The sequence below is a fragment of the Olea europaea genome, unplaced genomic scaffold (genome assembly GCF_002742605.1).
Source record: "Olea europaea var. sylvestris unplaced genomic scaffold, O_europaea_v1 scaffold1137, whole genome shotgun sequence".
Lineage (NCBI taxonomy): Eukaryota > Viridiplantae > Streptophyta > Magnoliopsida > Lamiales > Oleaceae > Olea > Olea europaea.
In genome coordinates, this window is record NW_019228757.1 from 368778 (window position 1) to 390858 (window position 22081).

Here is a 22081-nt window from a genome sequence, read left to right on the forward strand (position 1 = left end):
CGATTTTCAGTGGCGATGATCCAGATGGATGAGTGTACCGAGCTGAAAGATACTTCGAGATTAATGGGTTTGGCGGAGAAGGAGAAGATGGCGGCAGTAGGGGTTAGCCTCGACGGTACCGCCCTCTGTTTACAATGGACGGAGGCAAGAGACCCATTTATATCTTGGGAATCCTTCCGACAGAAGCTCCTACTGAGATTTCGGCCAACACAAGAGGGAAGTTTATGTGAGAAACTTCTGGCTATCAGACAAGAGAGGTCCGTTGAAGAATACCGGAAGACATTCGAAGAATTGGCAGCTCCGTTGATCGGTCTCCCTGAAGAAGTTCTGGAGAGTACGTTTATTAATGGACTCAACCCAACTATAAAAGCTGAAGTTAGGCTGCACCAACCAAATGGGCTGGGCCGCATCATGGAGATGGCCCAAAGGATGGAAGAAAGGAACTAAGTAATGAAGACCATCATAAATCCTCATGGCCTAAAAATGATTAAACCAATTTCAGCTGTACATCCAGGAGAGGCGAGAGGCGGTGAACCTTTCCCAATCAGATCAGTGACGGTAGGGGAGAAAACACCGTTCCTACGCAAGGAAACTCCAATTCGACGCTTGACTGATGTAGAATGGCAAGCAAGAAGAGAAAAGGGACTATGTTTTCGCTGTGATGAGAGGTTCACAGTTGGACACAAATGTAAAAATAGGGAGCTGAAGGTATTACTGTTACAAGAAGAAGAAGCCGAACCGAAGGAAAGTGACAAGTCCCCGTCAACAGGCGACCCGCAGGAAGTGGCAGAAATAGTAGAGCTGTCTCTAAATTCGGTGGTAGGGCTCTCCACTCCAGGTACTATGAAATTATCAGGTGCGATAAGGGGAAAGGAAGTGGTGGTACTGGTGGATTGTGGGGCGACCCATAACTTTATATCAGCAGAATTGATTAGGCAGCTGGGAATACCGACTGTGGCAACAACCAACTACGGGGTCGTTATGGGAACTGGGGTGTCGGTCAAAGGAAAAGGGATTTGCAAGGGGGTCCTGCTAGAGATACAAGGGCTGAAAATAGTAGAAGACTTTTTGCCACTTGATTTGGGTAACACCGATGTCATCCTAGGAATGCAGTGGCTAGGAAGCTTAGGCAGTATGGAAGTCAATTTGAAACTCCTCACGATGAGTTTTCGATTAGGAGGTGAGATAGTTACACTAAAGGAAAATCATAGGCGCAATCATACAGAAGTGTCTCTCAAAACTATGGTAAAGGCCTTACAGCAAGAGGGTCAAGGAGTGTGGGTGGAGTTAAGAAGTTTAGGGGCAGAAGTTGGGAAAACTGAAAATAAGCCACTACCTATAGAAATACAGCAAGTACTACAGACGTATGCTGCAGTTTTTGACATGTCCAGGTCACTACCACCATCCAGGGAAATTGATCGTGCCATCCCGTTGCAGGAAGGGACTCATCCAATTAATGTGAGGCCATACAAGTACCCTCACTTCCAGAAAGATGAAACTGAGCGCTTGGTCCGAGACATGGTAGATGCAGGAATCATAAAGACTAGTACAAGTCCTTGCTCGAGTCCTGTTCTCCTAGTGAGATAGAAGGACGGGGGCTGGAGGTTTTGTATTGATTACCAAGCATTAAACAAAGCAACGGTTCCGGATAAATTCCCTATTCCGGTCATTGATGAACTGTTGGATGAACTTCACGGGGCCACAATATTTTCTAAGCTGGACCTTAAGTCGGGATACCACCAAATTCGTGTGGAAAGGAAGATATTCCAAAGAACGCATGAAGACCATTATGAATTCTTGGTGATGCCGTTTGGGCTAACAAATGCCCCCGCAACTTTTTAGTCCCTAATGAATCAGGTATTCCACGAGCACTTGCGCAAGTTCGTATTAGTATTTTTTGATGACATATTGGTGTACAGCAAGGATACGGCATCACATGTCCAACACTTGAAAGAAGTCTTCAGAATTTTGGCCTCCCAGCAGCTCTACGCTAATGCAAAGAAATGCCAGTTTGCCCGGACACATATTGAATACCTGGGACACCTGGTCTCAACAATAGGTGTGGCCGCGAACCCGGATAAAATTTCAGCCATTAAAATTTGGCCAACGCCCAGAAACATCAGGGAACTACGTGGATTCTTGGGTTTGATCGGGTACTACCGCAGTTTCGTAGCAGGATATGGGGGAATCTCTTGGCCCCTTACGCAACAGCTTAAGAAGGACGCTTTTGGATGGACGGTAGAGGCTGAGGTAGCTTTTCAGCAACTAAAAAGGGCCATGTCTTCGGTGCCTGTGTTGGTCCTTCCTGATTTCTCCAAACCTTTCATTATTGAGGCAGACACATCGGGGTATGGCGTGGGGGTCGTTCTGATGCAGAACCAGCAACCCATAGCTTATTTTAGCCAGGTTTTGTCCACTAGATCACGCCTCAAGTCGGTGTACGAAAGAGAATTAATGGCAATCGTCCTAGCTGTCTAGAAGTGGCGGCACTACGTGCTGGGACGTCATTTCATAGTAAGAACCGACCAGCGAAGCCTAAAATACTTACTGGAACAAAGAGTGGTTCAAGGGGAGTTCCAAAAGTGGCTAACTAAACTCATGGGCTTTGAGTTTGAGATCCAATATCGTCCTGGTTTGGAGAATAAAGCTACAGATGCGTTATCACGAATAACTCCTCCCCTTGAGTTGTCAGCCATCACAACTCCAACTGTATTAGATGTTCATGAAATCTTGAGGCAAGTTGAGGCGGATCCCCAATTATCTGAAATGAAGCAGGAATTAGCAGAGGACTCGGCCTCACACCCCTACTACTCCCTAGACCATGGCAGACTGTTACACAAGGGGCGGTTGGTACTACCAGGTTCTTCCGCTCTGATTCCCAACCTCCTGCACGAATTCCATAATAGCACTTTGGGAGGGCACTCAGGGTTCCTGCGAACTTACAAACGTCTCGCTGGGGATCTATACTGGACAGGAATAAAGAAGGATGTGAAGAAGTATGTTGACGAATGCCCTGTGTGCCAGAAAAATAAAAGCCTCGCACTTTCTCCTGCAGGTTTGCAACAGCCCCTTCTGATTCCACAAGTGATCTGGGAAGATAACTCAATGGACTTCACTAAGGGACTTCCAAAATCCGGAGGCTATGATTCAATTTTGGTGGTAGTAGACCGTCTGAGCAAGTATGCTCATTTCTTGGGCCTCAAACACCCCTTTACAGCAGTAAGTGTAGCTGGAGTTTTCATCAGAGAGGTAGTAAAATTGCACGATTTTCCCCGGTCGATTGTCTCAGACCGTGACAAGGTTTTCCTCAGTCACTTTTGGAGAGAGCTTTTTCAGCTACAGAGAATTGTCCTCCGTAGGAGCACTGCTTACCATCCTCAAACGGATGGACAAACGGAGGTAGTGAACCGTTGCGTGGAAACTTACTTGAGGTGTTTCGCCTATGACAAGCCTCGTAGTTGGTACACTTGGCTAGCGTGGGCCGAATATTGGTATAACACTACTTTTCATGCATCAACCAACACTACTCCTTTTCGGGCTGTCTATGGTCGCAACCCCCCGCCACTCATATGTTATGGAATTCAGCCTACTTCAATCTCAGAAGTAGAGCAGCAGCTATCCAATAGGGATGATATCCTGACCAAATTGAAATCACACCTTGAGCAGGCTCAAAACAGGATGAAGAAGACAGTCGATCGACACTGACGGGAAGTTATTTTCACGATAGGGGATCTGGTCTATGTCAAACTCCGCCCTTACTGACTCCGTTCTCTAGCCAAAAAGCCTAATGAAAAACTAAGCCCACACTACTTTGGTCCCTTTCGAATCTAGGAATGCATAGGACCTGTGGCTTACCGCCTGGACTTGCCTTCCACAGCCACCATTCACCCAGTGTTCCATGTGTCACAGCTCAAAAAAGCATTGGGACTCACTGAGATATGCCAGCTGTTACCTCCACATCCTGACAGTAACTTAACTTGGAATGTGGAACCAAAAAAGGTACTTGAGGTACGACCAGCATCTGCAGACCCTCACTCAGAATTCGAAGTTCTGATTCAATGGAAAGGGCTACCTAACTTTGAGGCTTCCTGGGAATCAGCGGCCACTATCTTCCAATACTTTCCCGACTTCCACGTTGAGGACAAGGTGTCTTTGGAACCCGGGGGTATTGATAAACCTCCCATCCGGCTCATCTATTCTAGAAGAGGCAGGAAGGTTGGAGATCCACCTGGAAGGAGTTAAAGAGCACCTAATAGTTTGTTATGAGAAATGGAAATCTGTTGGGAGAGGATTTGGGAGGGAAAGTCTGTTACAGTAGCAACTATAAATAAACATAGGGAGAAAGAGTATAGACAGGCAAAAATTGAGAGTAGTAAAAGTGGTAGGGACAGCCGGGTTCCTGAATTGGGCTCATTTATTTTCTTTACTGTAATCCGTTCTTCAATTCAATAAAAAGTTCTATTTGAGATCCTAACATGGTATAAGCAAATTTGATACACTAGATAGAATAACTTGCTGAGTCTATACTTATGTCTTTGATTTCGTTGACAAACGACACTTAACAAAGTTGGTCGTGTTTTGGTTTCATAAATCAAGTCTCTAGCACAAGGCAATATTACTCGAAAAACTGAAATATATATATATATATATATGGGGGAAGATGCCCAGAACAAGAAATAGAAAAATAGAAATCGAAATGCACGCTGAGCAAACTATGCCTACTGAACAAACCACAATTATTAATCTTAATCGAATAGAAAATTTTCCTCATAAGAAACAATGCAAGAACAGATCTCAGACATTTGTTCTTAGACAAATCACTTGGCACTGGCAAGTTGTGTGCGGAGTTGCTTGGCAGCAGCAACCATGTTCTGAAGGGCCGGCTTAACTTCAGCATACTTGCGAGTCTTGAGACCACAGTCGGGATTGACCCACAAGATGTTGGTTTCAAGCACCGCAAGCATCTTGGTAATTCTGTCAGCAATTTCTTCCGTTGATGGTATTCTGGGGGAGTGGATATCGTAAACACCTGGGCCAATTCCAGCACCATACTTCACTCCCTCGCGGAAGACTGAGAGGAGCTTCTCGTCAGAACGAGAGTTCTCAATGGTGATCACATCAGCATCCATGTCAATAATAGAGTGGATGATGTCATTGAAGTTAGAGTAGCACATGTGGGTGTGGATCTGTTGGAAACGAAAGAAAATAATCTCATCAACAAACATAAACAATAGCATGTGAGTGTCGAGCACGAGGGAATGCAAGGTCTTCACCTGGGTCGTGTCGTGAACCCCGACATTGGTGATTCTGAACGAGTGGACGGCCCAATCCAAGTAGAAAGCATGCTCGGACTTCCTAAGGGGCAAGCCTTCTCTCAATGCAGCCTCATCAATTTGGATAACGGTGATGCCTGCCTTCTCAAGATCCTCTACTTCATCCTTAATGGCCAGAGCAATCTGATAGCAAGTTTCAAATCTGAGAACAAGGAAAATATATATCAAGTTAATAATGTACTAAATTACGAAAAAAGATAAATTGAAATATTTCTACCCATCCATTCTTCTCTCTTCGTAATTAAGAAAGAATACTGAGTTTAAACAGAGTGGAATACTTTCTCCAATTACCTTGGCTGGTCATTTCGAACAAAAGACCAGTTGAGAATGGTAACAGGGCCAGTGAGCATTCCCTTCATCGGGCGCTTGGTCATGCTCTGGGCAGCAGTGGACCAGAAGACAGTCATTGGCTTGGGACGACTCACATCACCATAAATGATTGGCGGCTTCACACAGCGAGATCCGTAAGATTGCACCCACCCATTAGCAGTGAAGGCAAAACCAGACAATTGCTCTCCGAAGTACTCAACCATATCGTTCCTCTAAAATATTGACATCCAGAACGTTAACATTATAGAATCCTTTTACACGTTAAGCATGCACCAAAATGATGTATCCATTTAGTATCAACAAAAAGTACTACATTCTTGCACGAGTATAGCATTACCTCGGGTTCTCCATGAACCAGAACATCAATATCAAGCTCTTCCTGGATCTTGATAACTTTGCTGATTTCCTCTTTGATGGCATTAACATATTCCTCCTCCGAGATCCTATGTAGGAATACCATATTTTCAGGAGAATTTTCCAAAGGATTATTTTAAATACAGAATGAATAATAATCAGGAAGCACTCACTTCTTGGCCTTGTATTCACGACGAACTCTTCTGAGTTCAATGGTCTGAGGGAATGAACCAATAGTGGTGGTTGGGAGAATAGGAAGGTTAAGCTTCTTTTGTTGGGCGTCTAGCCTAGCACTAACATTTGTAGCACGTCGGTGGTCAGAACCCTTCAAAGCAGCAGCCTAAGTGACAAAAAAGTAAGCATAGGCGGGTAAGCACAAGATTTATGTAAAAATGCAACCAATGTCTTAAGAGAAAAAAATATGCAAATGAATCGCTTACAGCCTTCTGGACGGCTTTGTTAGTCACCCTGGGAGAGGATTTCCTAGAAGCCTGAGCTTCGGCATTAGCAGAAAAGAATGCCTGAGAATAAAATGACAGGAGACAAACTCAAAGAGTCAATAAAAACAGAGAAAATGTTAAATTAAAACTAGAATCAATGGGAAAGAAACTGAGGCCAAATTTAAAGTCCTATTATGAAACAACTCCCTGTATCAATTTAAAAATTACAGATAAAGCATACCTCGTCCTTGTGACCAGCCAATGCCTTTGCCAACGCATTTACTTCAACAACCTTTTGGGCAGCAAAAGCAAGCCATGATTTAATTTCTGCGTCCAACTTAGTTTCATTGATGAGATCAACAGCAGTGTGGAGAAGTGAACTAGAGGTGGAGACCACAAGCTTGTCTGCATAACAAATCATTAGAAAATGTTAATTTTCGATAGAAATAATGTGTGTAGCTTAAATTGAAACTTCTGCACAACCTACCTTTTCCTACGATGCCTTCCAGAGTTTGCAGGATGCTGAGAGATGAAGCCAGATCATTTGCCCAAATGTTCCTTCCATCAACCAATCCTGCAAATAGGTACTTGCCTGATGGGAATCCACCCTTTATCAGATCTAGAGTCTTAGTTCCACGAACCAAGTCAAAACCAAATGCGCTAACTCCCTTTAGAGCAGTAAGGGTTTTGAATGCTTCCGCAGGGACATCAGCAAAGTAGGTCTCAATGAGAACATTAAGGCCAGATAGGGACGATTCCAGTTCAGCATAGGCCTTTGTGAATGCTTCCAATTGGTGAGATTCAAGGTCTTTCACTAGGGTAGGCTCATCAAACTGAATCCACGAAGCACCAGCTGCCTTCAAATCGTCAATTACTTCTCTGCAGGGATGGTTGTACATTTTAATGCCAATCTCGATAAGTAAAATGGCAGAGTCTGATGAAAAATAAAATAGTGGTTCTTACTTGTAGATAGGAAGGATTTTGTTAAGAAGAGAAAGAAGAGGGAAAGTTTTCTCAACACCCTTGGCAGGTTTTGAGAGTAACAAGTATGTGACAGGGCCAATAAGTACTGGAACTGTATCTACACCAAGCTGCATGAAGGAAAATATCACATCAATCAAGTCAAGAAAACATATTAGACACATTTTTAAATGAACTGTAACGCACGGCAACATGCAACTTTATGTGAATCTTGAACTATTGAATAACCCATATCACAAATGCAATTTGCCAAAAATATTAGGGCAATAATCACTAGTCACAACTGTGTAAGATGTGAGAAGATTCTAACATATCACATACCGACTTAGCCTCCTTGTATTCATCCACTGCCTTGCAAGAAGCATAGGAGAACTTCACATCGGGTCCCAATTCAGGGACAATGAAGTGGCTGATTCAAGAAATCAACATTAATCAATATTTGAACATCAACGGCATAGAAATTAGAAAATTTGCAAGAGATTTCATCTATGACTTACTAGTTGGTGTCAAACCACTTGGTCATTTCCATAGCAGGCACGGTGGCATTTCCTCTGGCCATGGAGAAATAAGTATCAAATCCAATCTCACCACCAGTCCAGTTGTACCTTGAGGGGACTGCACCAAGCATTGCAGTTGTGTCAAGAACCTGATCATAGTAAGAGAATGTATTGCTGGGGATGTACTTGATGCCAGCATCAGCCATCTGCTTCCAGATGGATGTCCTGTGGTCAGCCGCCAACTTCTGCAACTCCTGGGCACTGCTCTTGCCATCCCAGAAGGATTCAAGAGCAAATTTCAACTCTCTCTTGGGACCCATACGGGGGTATCCAACAATGTGAGACGCCATTGTTCTGTTCAAATTCAAATATTAGATCAATCCTTGATCAAACACCAATCTTTTATTAATCACGGAAGGTTTCTACTTCATAATAATTATCATTTATATATAAGCCCAAATATGCAGATGCTTTTCTCTTGCCTCCCTAAGATGACCAATGTAATTTCAGTTACCGTGCATATATAATAGGCATATTACTCGTGTTTCCAATGTTATTATGTATGGATGATACACCGACACACATGATCAACAAGTATAGTCCCCGAACACAAAACAAACAATTCAATTATACTGGAAACGTTAAAACAACTCCAGATCTAAGAAAGCATAAAAGAGTACATTTTCGAAACATGGAAGTGCCTCACAATGCCAACAAATTTAACCGATCTCACTACACCCAGAACCCACTTCATATAAAATCTATTACAAAGCAAAGATCCGAACCCAGATCTAAAAATTCAACATCTCCATATTACTATCTATTAGTTTTTACTGGGGTACACAACTTCTGTAGAATACTGAATCCCACATATCCCTTATCTCCCAAATAGCAGTTCCTAAAGCGACATGTCAGCACCTATTATCCACAAGATTATTTTCAGTACCCATATATATGCTAATTATAGCAAAAGTACACCCATTCAGTAGCACTTTAACATGTAAAGCATTTAAATACTTAGAGTTAATTACAGATTCTTACCAGCAAGATCTAATTCACTACTACCTAACAAATTTACGACCCAGAAAATGGAGAAAATGGTAGATAAAAAAACACTGAAAACCTACAAAAATAAAAAATGTTGAAAATATATAAACGAAATGGGTGGTGCGAGTACCTTCGGAGGAGCGAGAATCGGGGGTTCAAAGGGAATGGTTCCTTGCAGAGTGTGCGAGAGAGAGAAGTGGAGGACGCGATTTTGCAGAGAGGTTATAGGGCATTATTTATAGTGGGAAACGGTGGGTTGCCGTGGTAGATCTGGGAAAGTGAGATTTTTTGGTTTTAGCTCATTTTTGTATCATTTTTGCTTATTTAAATGAAAATCTGACGAGATGGAAACAGATCACGCGCTTTGGAGAGCGTGTGGCCAGGCTCATAGCTGGTGTATTACTGTATTTTACCAACCCCCGAATTGTATTTTGGGATCAATGATTTTTATTTATTTTTTTATTGTTCCATGCGTGTCGTGTTTGGAGTGGGGTATTTCTGTCTTTCGCTTGAGGAAATTTTTCCTTTTTCTAATACTTATATTAAAGAACCAGTAAGATGCACGTGAAATGCTGTAATTGAGTATATAATAGTGTAGAAAAGATATGATGATAATTATCTTGGAGGAATTTTGTGAATAGTGACGTCAAAATAAGTATAATGATGGTTTGTAAATCCGTGCCGAAAATTGGACAGAGTAACGGCAAAGAAAAAACAAGAAGAAGAAGAAAGTAGGGACAAAGCCGAGGCAAGAGTTGGACTCTTTGTCCTTAAGTCGAATTTGCCCCGCAACGGTGCCTACAGATTTCGGCAATCGACTCCCAAGATACAACGGCTACACTTGTGTTTGTAGCACTCCAAAACACAAGTACAACGAGCCAAATTTAGGCTTATGTACTCCAAGGATGAAATGAAGGAAAATCAAAATAAATGAAATGATTTTGATTTTGGATAGAAGAGAGGATGAGAGACGTTTTGCATATCAAATTGGGAGGAATAGGGCACCTAAAGGGTCCTATTTATAGACCATGAAAGGGTGTGGACGAAATGGTTGAGGTCAAACCATGCACCCTTTCCAAATAATGCACCTTTATGAAAAGGTGTCTATTCACCGGACAACCGTGCGGCCGCACGGTTATAGACCGTACGGTCGCAATGTTTTACTCAAAAAACCGGAATTGAATTTGACGTGTGATCGCGCGGTTTACCAACCATGCGGTCGCACGGTCAAATATTTTGACCTGATTTTCGTCCTTTTTCGTAATTTCTCATTCATCCGATATTGGTTTTCGAAATACCAAATATACCCTTCAATACATGCAGAGAAATCAAAATTCTCTTTTGGGGGCGTTGCCCTTGAGCCCCCACGGGAGGCGCTGCCCCCTCGACCCCCGCAACCTGACCGGGCAGGTCGATCCCCGTTTGTGCGCCCCGAAGCGGCGAAGTGGCAAATAATTTTGCCTAAACGGATTGAGTCGAGCTTTTGAGTATTTGACCGAAGTCGATACGAAGTCACTTTAATCGATTTTCAATTCTCGATTTATTTAACCAATATCCAACAAATTAGGCAAGTGTTGTCTTTGTTGTTACTTGATGAGTTTTAGAGTTGAAGATATCAATACTTTTTTTATCGGTAAATATAAAATTTTATAGATAAAAATTTCAGTAAAAGTACACTGAACAAGGTAAATAAATGTTTATATAGATATTGATAAAGCTTGAACTAAAAAGAAATTTTTTATATCATAAAACGAACAAAATTTAAATTGAACAAAAAATTATTTATAATAGAAAGGAAAAAATTTTAAAACAATTTTTAATAAAAAAAATATAACAAATTAAACAAAAGAAAGTTATGAAAATTAAATAAATAATATATATAAATAATATTTAATTAAATTTAAAAAAAGTAAGTTTTATCATAAAGAGAAAATAATTAAAAAAATTAAATCAAAAAAAATATTTATAATATGAATAGAACAAATTTAAAAAAGTAAAAATAAATAAGAAACAGAGAGAATTTCTCCCAGTGATGGAGAGAAACTGTTATGAGAGAAACTCTCCATAACATTCCATCACATTGAGAGTGTGAACTCCAATTTTTTTTTATTATTTTTTTTGTTCATATTATAGATAATTTTTTAATTTAAAATTCTTTTTAATTCTTCTTTCTTTATGATAAATTTAATTTTTTCAATTTTAATTAAATAATATTTATATATTCTTTATTTAATTTTCTTAACTTTTTATTTTATTTTTTTATCATATTCTTTTCGAAAATTATTTTGAAATTTCTTTTTCTTCATATTATAAATAATTGTTTGTTCGATTTAAGATTATTTTTAATTTTTTTTTGTTTTATGATAAAACAAAAAATTTTCAATTTTTAATTAAATAATATTTATTTTTAATTTTAATTATTTCAATTTGATTAAAAAACTTTATAATAACCTTTTTTGTGCTTTTATTTTTGACTGCAATTTTTTTTTGGTTCTTTAATTTATTAAATCATTGAATTTTTTTATTATTTTATTGGTGTAAAATGATAGTTACAATGCGGTTCGTTTAATTTTTTGAGATTAGACTTTATTCCATTATTCCTTTTTCAATGTTCTAAAATTTAAATTTTTGTAAGATGGAATATCATCTAGATGCAGTTGAGAAAGATAATCCTTAATAGTGGGATTCTTGATTTTAGTCATTATCTTGACTTTTTTTTATTTTTGGAAAAAAATTTAATTTCAAACATTGAGATAATGAGTGAATATAATATACATTGATCGATATTTAATTATTATTAATTAAATAATTAATATATTTCTATAATTATATATAAGATATATTCAATCCTTTTATCATATTAATGGAATAAAACAACATCGTTTTGACATTCAACGTAGGGAAACGATATCATTTTATACTTAAAATTCAAATGAGAAAAGGATAAATAAATTTTTGATTAGAAAATCCTTAAAATAGAAAAGAAAAAAGAAGAAGTCTTGGTTGTGTGGAGGAGTGGAGTAAAAAGTGTGAATAGTTGTGTGAAAAAATAGAAAAAACTGGGAGAAGAAAGAGAAATGAAAACAATGGTTGTGTGTAAAAGTCAATAAAGAGAAGAATGAGAAATAAAAATGATAGTTGCGTGTGAAAGTCAATAAAGTGGTATAACGTTTAAATAAAAAAGGGCAAACAGTAACTGGGCACGACTCCATAGAAACAGTGCCACAACGAGTGTCTCTTTTATTTTAGTTAGGATAGGAGAAGTAGATAAATGAGATGAACGATAACCAATTTGGAAATAATGTATGAAAAGGAGTGTGACAAAAATGAATAGTACTCCTCCAAGTCCTCTTTTAAGAGAAAGTAGATTTATGGAGATTTAATTTATTGAAAATATAAAAAAAACTCAATCAGAGTAATCAATAGAGTAGACTTGACAATTAATCGAGTTATCGAGTAATTCGGCCCTTGTTTGAGCAAGATTCTTGCAAAAAAAATTAATAATAATAATGATGATAATTGAATAGTGTATTGATGAGAAATATGTCGTTAAAAAATAAAGAAAAATTTCAAATTTTCAAGTAATAATTTTTAATAAAGAATGTGGAGTTAAAATGATGTCAAATTTTAATAGAAATAATGAGACTCAAACAAGGGTTCAATTAATCCGTTAATGGGACCCAAGAAATATCGCTACTATTTCATGGTGTGATTTGGGTGATCATATTTTGATAGGGTATTTCTGTATTTTTTGCTGCAATGCTTATGAATTTTTCTTTAAAAATAGAGTTCTAATTCCAATCAAAATATTGTGATCATAGTTATCCGAATCAACTCTACTATTAAACCCATCAAATTACAAAGTCTTCGAGTATCTACTATCAATTCAATCAAGTTACTAAAAGCATGTTTGAAAAGAGTTAAAATTTACCATCTAAAATTTGTTGTTGAACAACCTACTGTTCACCCAATGATTCATTAACACGCCATTTTATATCTATCTAAGCACAAGTGACAGCGAAAGAAAAATTGAACACGTTAATTTTGAACATCAAATATTATCTGTGAATTTCTTGAAAATGTGTCAAATATTTGCATGATCATCGAGTAATCGGTTCAATCAATAAATTAATAAATATTTAATAAAATGTTCGAATTCGACTGATAACATAATCTTGAGCCAACATAAGAATTTTAATTGCTTTGAAATTGAATTCAATTGATCTCCCGGGTTAGAGAATTTGCAGTAGCAGATCCCAAACGTTAACAAATATGGTACATGGGTCCCAAATAAAAAAATATGGCCAATTAGCTCGCCAACTTTAAAGTTGATCCGCAGTAATTTTCAGTTTTTGCAAATCCAGTAGATTTTATTTTCAAATTTTGATTTCCACATAGAACATTTCAGGGCTAGCCCAAATATTTTGAAGGCCTCATACCATCTTCAAATATAGGGTCCTTATATTTTGAACCTTCTTACAAAGAGTTTTAATATAATTATGAAGAATCCAATACAAACAACTAAATCCAAAAATTTGAATAGTAAAATATAAATGACAAATTTCATCATGTAATATAAATTATAAGTGAAGTCTCAACAAACAAAATTACAATGAAATGACTTAAAAAAGATACGTGACATAGTTAAAAGACAAAAAGATGGTTGTTGATCAAGGAAATTACAAAAAATCAGGTACTAAAATTTTTAAATTCAAAATTCAGGGGTAAAATTTATTTATGCAAAAATCAGGTATTATATATAATTAACACACACAATTCAATTAAAAACCCTAATCATTTCCCCTCTCTCTTCATTTCACTCTCACTCTCTATCTCCCTCTTGTCATTGACTTCTTCTCTTCAGCTCCCTGACTCCATCTCACGTCTCCTCTCCGTCAGACGTCGTCGCCACCGGAGCATGTCGTTGCTGGAGTACCCTTCGCTAGTGCTATTGTAATGAAGAAGCACCACGCCGTCGCACTTTTCCCTTCGTGAATCACCACGAGCTAAGGTAGTGAAATGAAATTGCGAAGCAGATCCGCCACTCTAGTGGTGAAATGAAATCGCGCGGGAACACTGTAGCAACCCACGCAAAGCAGAAATAGTTTCGGTTGGTGGTGATTTTGTGGGTTAGGACGGTGTCTTGTGTGGTGGTGGTGATGGTGGTTTTGTGGTGATAGATCTGGCGGTTTGGATGGGGTTTAGATGGTGTTTTTGTGTGTTGATGGTGATAGTGTTTGTGTGGTAGATGTTTTGTGTTGGTATGTGACCATTATTTGACGCATGTGACCAATCATTTAGTTATCTATGACGAATTGTTGAAGTGTGACCTAAGAATTTGATAATCTGTGACCAATTAATTTGATGTTAAAATAATCTGAGATCTGTAAATTTTGGATTTGTAACCTCGAAATAATTTGTGATCTAGAAAATTTTAGATCCATGACCTCAAAATAATCTGTGATCAATTAGTTTGATGATATATGACTAGAAAATAAATCTGTGACCTATAATTATGAATCCGTGACCATTAATCGAATAACTGTGACTTTATTATATTTAATTGATAAATATTTTCAATTAATTATATAGATACCTGAATTTTGTATTTTTGAACTATGCACCTGATTTGTGAATTGGTGTAAACAATACACTTGAACTGTGAATTTTTCCCTTGTTGACCTGACCCATTAACCGTTAGATCTAGCGAGCATGAATTTGGACCGAATCTTCGTCCAGGAGCTTCTGGAGAGTGCATCCACGCGCTCCATTGACAGCTCGTGCTAAATCATCAGATTACTGGCTGGGGTAATTTTGTCAAAGTAAGTTTTCGGCGGAAGAAAACAAATAGGTGGTGGCCATAGCGTGGGAAGTTGTTGGTGAACCACTTGGGCCCACCTCTGCCTATGTGGTGGAAATTTACAATTTTAGGGTTAAAGGTTATTATATTTTCCAAAATGCCCTGTCATAAAGACCAAATGACTGCGGCCGACAGTGATAAGTTGTTGGTAGAGTTGGTGAGTGGGCCCACTCTAAGCTTCAAATGTTTGTACATAAATTTATGTTTGACTCAAAGTTAATGGGAGTACCTTCTTATCGTAGGTGACCTTCTACCAACCATTAGCAAAATAAATATTTTTAAGGGGTCTCCAAACTAAATAAATTAATTATTATTTTAATAATTAATTAACAAAAACATGGGTAGATCTGCTGAGTTGAGTATTTTTTATCTTCAGAACGCTAATCACGTGAATACTATATTTTTCATCAAAACTTGACAAATTTTTCTTCGAGTCAATAACACAAATGGTCACTGAATTTTCAAAAAAGTTTTCACAGAGTCATTGAACTTTAAAAATCATTGAAATTATCATTCAACTTTGCAAAGATTTTCATGGGATCACCGAACTTTATAAAACCCTTCCATGGGGTTATTGAACTTTAAAAATTATCTCATTCATCGTTAAATTTTGTAAAAAGTTAATTAGCGATCTCCTGGGAAATCTTTTGCAAAGTTTAGTGACCTCATGAATTTTTTTATTTTTTACAAAGTTTAGTGATGAATGGGATGATTTTTAAAATTCAGCGACTCCGTGGAAATATTTTGCAAAGTTCAGCGATGATTTAGATCATTTTTAAAGTTCAATGACCTCTTGAAGACTTTTTACAAAGTACAGTGACCATTTCGGTTATTAACCAATTTTTCTCCTAAACAACTGGTAGAAATATTTGAATTTGAGAATTTTAAGAATTTCGATGAAAATTTTCGTCCACTAATTCTGTTATCTAGATATTTAATCACAATTTTATATTTTTATGTCCTTTTAACAAAATCTTCAGACGAAAATCACTTATTATGGACAAGATATACCGATTAATGAAATTTTGAAGATAATAATATAATGGAAAAAATTTGTTAACATAGGTGTGATAATAGAAAAATGTTGGGGATTTTAAACACAATTTAATACGAAAATGCGACATAATATAGTAGGTAGTTTACGTTAAACTGCTTAAACTATTGTCGATTATTGATAAAACCTCTTAATTTATCAAATCAATCCTTAAACTCGCTGAATTGCGACTATCTTAGTGTAAAATTTTCATCACAACTTACTCGTTCCACAGTGGATTGATTACATGAGATTGAAGAGTCTCCCATTTATAAAAAAGATTAGGGGTGAAAAGTTGAAGTTGAATAAAATTAAGGAAGCGGCATAACAAATATGAAGGGGGTTTGGTGTAATTTAACACTTCTTTTAGGTGGTCCTTTATTAATTGATCTTTATCAAGTGATCACACCAAATTTCTTCTGTACCAAAAATTTAGTTTAATTGTTTTGGTGTCCAACAATTATTGCAAGTGGTCACGACTTTGATCAATACACATTTATAATTTTAACCCACTTTTAAAGTTGTTCGTAATTTACGATAAGTTAATTAAAGTCCGAGATTTGATAAAGGTGAAAAAGGAAATTTTTCTAAAAAATAAGTGCTAACTAATTAAACACAACGACTAAATTCAAACCGCACGCATCGCTAAACCCTTGTTTGGTACTGATTAAAGTCAGAGTCAAAGTCAATGATTAATTTTAACCACATATTTTATAAAATTCAAAACCATGTCATCAATTTTTTTTTTTAAATATACTAAAAATTTGATTTTAATCTCTATCAAACAGGCTAAATCAATTCGACGCTCCTTTTTGTATCCAAATGCAATGAAAACCGGGAAATTTTGTGCTTTTAATTCAAGTATCATTTAAGAAAGCTGCAACCATACAGATGAAAGGAATGAGCTATTCGGAATTATCTTTTTCTATTACCTTTTTTTATAAACCCATAAATTATTTATATTTTTTTAATATTTCTCAAAAACAAAAAGCATAAGAAGAGAAAAAAACAATTCCCCTGATTCAAAAGTGTTGAAAAAAGTAAATTTTGAACATTGTTACATGCACATTTAGGGTCCGTTTAATTGCAGAGATGTAATATGGGGGGAAAGAAAATGAATTCCAGAAAATTGAATTGCATTGAAATTGTTTCTTGAAAATTGTCAATTTATTGTGTATAATTGGTATAATTTTTCATGTGAAAAATGTTGAAATAAAAGTATTTTTTGATGTTCGTTTAACTTTGTTTTACATAAAAATTATCAATTAAAAGGATAAAATTTACTGATATTGGGAATATAATTTGTTTCTATTACCCAAAAAAAATTAAGAAAATCATCTATCTTTTGGTGTTCGTTTAACTTTGTATTACATGAAAATTGTCAATTAAAAATAAATATTTTTTTTAAAATAATTCTTAGAATTTGTTTGCATTGTCAAAATAAAAAAAATTCAAACAAATAAAAATAAAAAAATCGCTACAGTAACTTGGAAAATGAATTCTCACTATTTTGGTGAGAATTCAAATTCATAAAAAAGCTGGAATTTGGTGAGGTGGCAACAAAGTGAGAAAATGAATTTTAGGGAAAATAAACGCTATCAAACAATGGAAAAGTGAAAGATGGAATTGAAATTCCATTTTCCATCCATGGAATTCCAATGGCTATCAAACACTGCCTTAGATTTAACTAGTAAGTAACAAAGAAAAAGATGTTAAAATCTTGATCTTTACTAGATAATAGGCACCATTAGAATGATTACACGGAATTTGACATTATTGATAATATATTTATTTGTTTAATTGTTTGATTAATATTTAGTTTCCTTATTATCTTAGTTTTCTTACTAGCTTAGGTCTTTTTGTAATATATTAAGTCATTGTAAACCCTAATTCCTTTAGTGCGGCTCAATTGTTTTCCTCTTCTTCTTTCTCCTTCTTTGGTTCTCTATGTGTTTGATTCTATAGATTAAATTATATGTTATCATGGTATCAGAGCCAAAACATATGTGTTGAGGTTGTTCTTTTCGTTCAATTCATTCTCAAACAATTCGTGTCACCAAAATAATAGAAAACCCTAATTTTCCCTTGAGCCGCCACTAAAAATATATAATATCTTTCAAACGAAACCTCTGTTTGGCGATTGGTGACCATATTTGGATTCCAGACAACGAGACGATCCTATCTGACTGGCGCGTGTGTCACCACGCGCTCTATTCCGACGACGCGTGAACAGAAGTTGCAAAGGTTCTGGTGGTGCATGAGGGCGCATGAAGCATTTTCTGGCGACGGTTCAACGGGACAGTTTCTTCCTTGGTGAGTTTCTAACATTTTGATGGTATTAGTTTGGTCATACGTGCAATGTGCGGTATATTCCGGAGGTAGTTCGTGTTGGTACGTTGGTCGTTGTTGAGTTTCTTGGAATTTGTTGATTTCTTTTTATTAGTAGTTGATTATTTATTGATTTCATCATGGCAACTGAAAGGATGATTCACTTCAATCCATTAGTGTTAGATTAAATGATAAAAATTACTCATATTAGAGTACTGTGATGAAGAATTTTCTAAAAGGAAAATGATTGTGGGGTTATGTTAGTGGAACTATCGTCAAACCTGAGACCACTGCTGAGAATTTTGTGACAGAGTTAGATAATTGGGAGTCAAACAATGCGAAAATTCTCACTTGGATTCATAATTTAGTTGAGCAATCCATTGGTACACAGTCAGCTATGTTTGAAATAGCGAAAGAAGTTTGGGATCACTTACAAAAGTTATACATTAAGTCTAATTTTGCAAAACGATATCAGTTGGAGATTTATATACGGGCCTTACAACAAAAGGATATGAGTATTCTCAAATTTTATGCTGCTATGAATTCAATTTGGAATGAGTTGGCTATTACAGAATCAGCGGGACTAAAAGCATGTGAGAAATATATTACTTTTAGAGAGGAACAACGATTAGTTCAAATTTTTATGGCACTTCGTAGTAATTTTGAGGGATTTAGAGGCTCTATCTTGCACCGCAATCCACTTCCATCAGTTGATTCGGTGGTTAGTGAATTTGTAGCTGAAGAAACACGTTTGAAATCTCTTGCACGAGAAGTATCCCTTTTTCCATCTAGCACTTCAATGTTGGTTGTACATTCTCGATCGTCCACACAGAATTAGAATAAATGTCATGTGCGGTTTGCTAGTGATGAGCGTAACTTTTGCAAATAAAAGGGACATTGGAAGTCTCAATGTCCCAAGCTGTTAAAGAAGCAACGGCCACAACAACGGCATCGATCGTATCATCCCAATGCTAGCATAGCTACTACCATGCCATTTAATAACTCGTCTATACTTGGAGCACCACCTTCTTCTAGTCCCATGTTGACTGATTTAGCAGAGCAGTTTTAAAAATTCTTAGCCACACAGCCATATGCTATGTCAGCCTTTACTCATATATGTTTGTCGTCTCAGAGTCACTCAAGTATTTCCTCCTCGTGGATATTTGACTCTGGTGAGTCCAAACACATGTCATCTAACTCAAAACTCTTTAATGACTTACATCCTTCAAACTCGTCTATGTCTGTTATGACTGCTGATAGTACATCATTGGCTTTAGCAGGTGTTGGTTCTGTTAACACACAAAATTTATCACTTTCAGACGTTTATTATGTTCCAACTCTTACCTTAAATCTTATTTCTATTGGCCAATTGTGTGATTCTGGATATTTAGTTCAATTTTCTTCTATTGCTTGTCATGTGCAGGATCCTCAATCTCAGAAGCTGATTGGGATAGGCCATAAACAAGGAGGGTTATATGTTCTGGACAATTTGAGACCACCATATGTTGCAACTTCTGGTGTTGACTTGTCATCTTTTTCTTTGAATTCATCGTCTTCTAGTTTTCATTTGTGGCATTTTCGCCTTGGACATGTTTTCGCTAGTTATTTGAAATTTTTAGTTTCTAAGGATCATTTGGGAGATTTGCAAACTCGTGACATTTCTGATTTTAGTGGTTGCAAATTAGCTAAATTTTTTGGTTTACCTTTTCCTCGTAATGTTTGTCATTCTGTTGCACCATTTGATCTTATTCACTCTGATGTCTGGAGACCTGCTCCTATTACTACAAAATGAGGGTCTAGATATTATGTTTATTTTATTGATGATTATGGTCTTTATTGTTGGGTTTATCTTAGGAAACGACGTTCTGACTTTCTTTCTATTTATCGCTCTTTTAGAGCACTTATTAATACTCAACATTCTACTGTAATTAAGTGCTTTAGATGTAATTTGGATGGAGAATATACTTCAACTGATTTCTCTGAATTACTTGGTCTTCACGGCACAATCCATCAAAATACCTCACAATAAAATTGTGTTGCTGAACGAAAGCATAGACACATTGTAGAAACTGCCCGCTCCCTTCTTTTGTCTGCCAAAGTTCCCAATGAATTTTGGGGGGAAGCAGTTCTTACTGCTGTTTCTTCAATTAATAAGATTCCCTCTTCCTACAATTCAGGATTATCACCCTTTAAAATATTGTATGGACATCCTCCTTATTACTCTTCAATGAGGGCTGTACTTGCTTTGTTCTTCGACCTGAGGCTGATTTTAATAAGTTGACATCTCGTTCTACTATTTGTGTTTTCTTGGGTTATGGGCAGGGACAAAAGGGTTATCCTTGTTTTGATCCTATTAATAAGAAATTATACGTTTCTCGTCTTGTTGTATTTTTTTAGCACATTCCGTTCTTTTCTATTCCTTATAATACTCATAACTTGACTAAAACTGATCTCATTCGTATTGATCCATTTTCTGATGATATTGACAGACCGCCTTCCCATACCCCATGTACCGTTGATTCTTCACGCCCTACAAGTACACATGCGCCAGCTCATGATACTTCTCCTGATTCTATGGCTTCTCATGCACCGTTTGAGATTGTTGATCCAGCTCCTGCTCCCCCTATTCATTGATATCCTGAACATATTCATAAGTCCACTCAGTTATTGAGTCATTTTGTTGTTTTCTAACCTCTATTCATAAGCTATCTAAACCCACTTCCTATAAAGAAGCTATTCTGGATCCTCTTTGGCAACAAGCTATGGTTGATGAACTTTCTACTCTACATTAGATAGACACTTGGAACTTAGTTGCATTGTTTTCGGGTAAACATGTTATTGGTTCTCGTTGGGTTTATAAGATTAAAACCAAATATGATGGTTCAGTTGAGCGTTATAATGCTATATTGGTTGCTAAGAGTTTTACTCAGCAGTATGATCTGGATTATGAGGAGATTTTTGCTCTTGTTGCCAAGATGACCACTGTTTATACACTTATTGCAATTGCATCTGTTCGTCGGTGGAGTCTTTCTCAATTGGATGTCAAAAATGCATTTTTAAATAAAAATCTTCAAGAGGAGTTTTACATGGTTCCTCCTTCTGGTCTTTCTCACTCTCCTAGATTTGTTTGCAGGCTCAAGAGAAATTTTCCACCTCATGCCTCGTTTGAGAAATTTTCCACTGTTGTTACCTTTCTTGGCTTTACATCCAGTCATCATGACTCCGCTCTATTCTTTAGAAGCACTTCTGCTAGTCGCATTCTATTATTGCTATATGTTGATGATATGATTATCACTGGTGATGATGCCGATGGAATTGCAAGTTTGAAATCAGAATTGGCTCGTCGTTTTGAAATGAAGGACTTGGGTGCATTATCTTATTTTTTGGGGATGAAATTGCTTCTTCTCCTAGAGGTTATCTTCTCTCTCAGTCCAAATACACTATGAATGTTATAGAGCGCGCCCGTCTTATTGATACTAAAATTGTTGATACTCTTCTTGAGTCCAATGCTCGATATTCATCCTCTGACGGTGTACTATTGAATGATCCCACTTTGTATCCTACTATTGTTGGATGCTTGGTTTATCTTACCATCACACGTCCCGATATTGCTTATTTTGTTCACATTGTTAGTCAGTTTGTTTTAACTCCTACTACGGTTCATTGGGCAGCAGTTGTTCGTATTTTGCGTTATCTCCGTGGTACATGCTTTCAAAGTCTTTTGTTTTCGTCAACCTCATCTTTAGTACTCCATGCATTTTCTAATGCTGATTGGGCCAGTGACCCCACTGATCTCAAGTCCACTACTGGCTTTTGTATATTTTTGGGTGATTCTCTTATCTTTTGGAAAAGTAAGAAGTAGACCATTGTTTCTCGTT

General features: G+C 36.9%; 1 protein-coding gene across 1 annotated transcript; it reads right to left on the reverse strand.

Annotated features, from left to right (window-relative positions):
- Window positions 1-4615: 4615 nt before the first annotated feature.
- Window positions 4616-8704, reverse strand: LOC111373511 (5-methyltetrahydropteroyltriglutamate--homocysteine methyltransferase-like). The gene is made up of 12 exons (XM_022996047.1): window positions 8616-8704; window positions 7936-8289; window positions 7760-7847; window positions 7421-7548; window positions 6945-7336; window positions 6699-6862; window positions 6458-6538; window positions 6191-6357; window positions 6001-6106; window positions 5625-5875; window positions 5274-5475; window positions 4616-5186 (listed from the first exon to the last, which is right to left on the reverse strand). The coding sequence occupies exons 1-12, from the start codon at window positions 8687-8689 to the stop codon at window positions 4818-4820; spliced, it is 2376 nt and encodes a 791-aa protein (XP_022851815.1). The 5' UTR covers window positions 8690-8704; the 3' UTR covers window positions 4616-4817.
- Between the last annotated feature and the right edge of the window lie 13377 nt (window positions 8705-22081).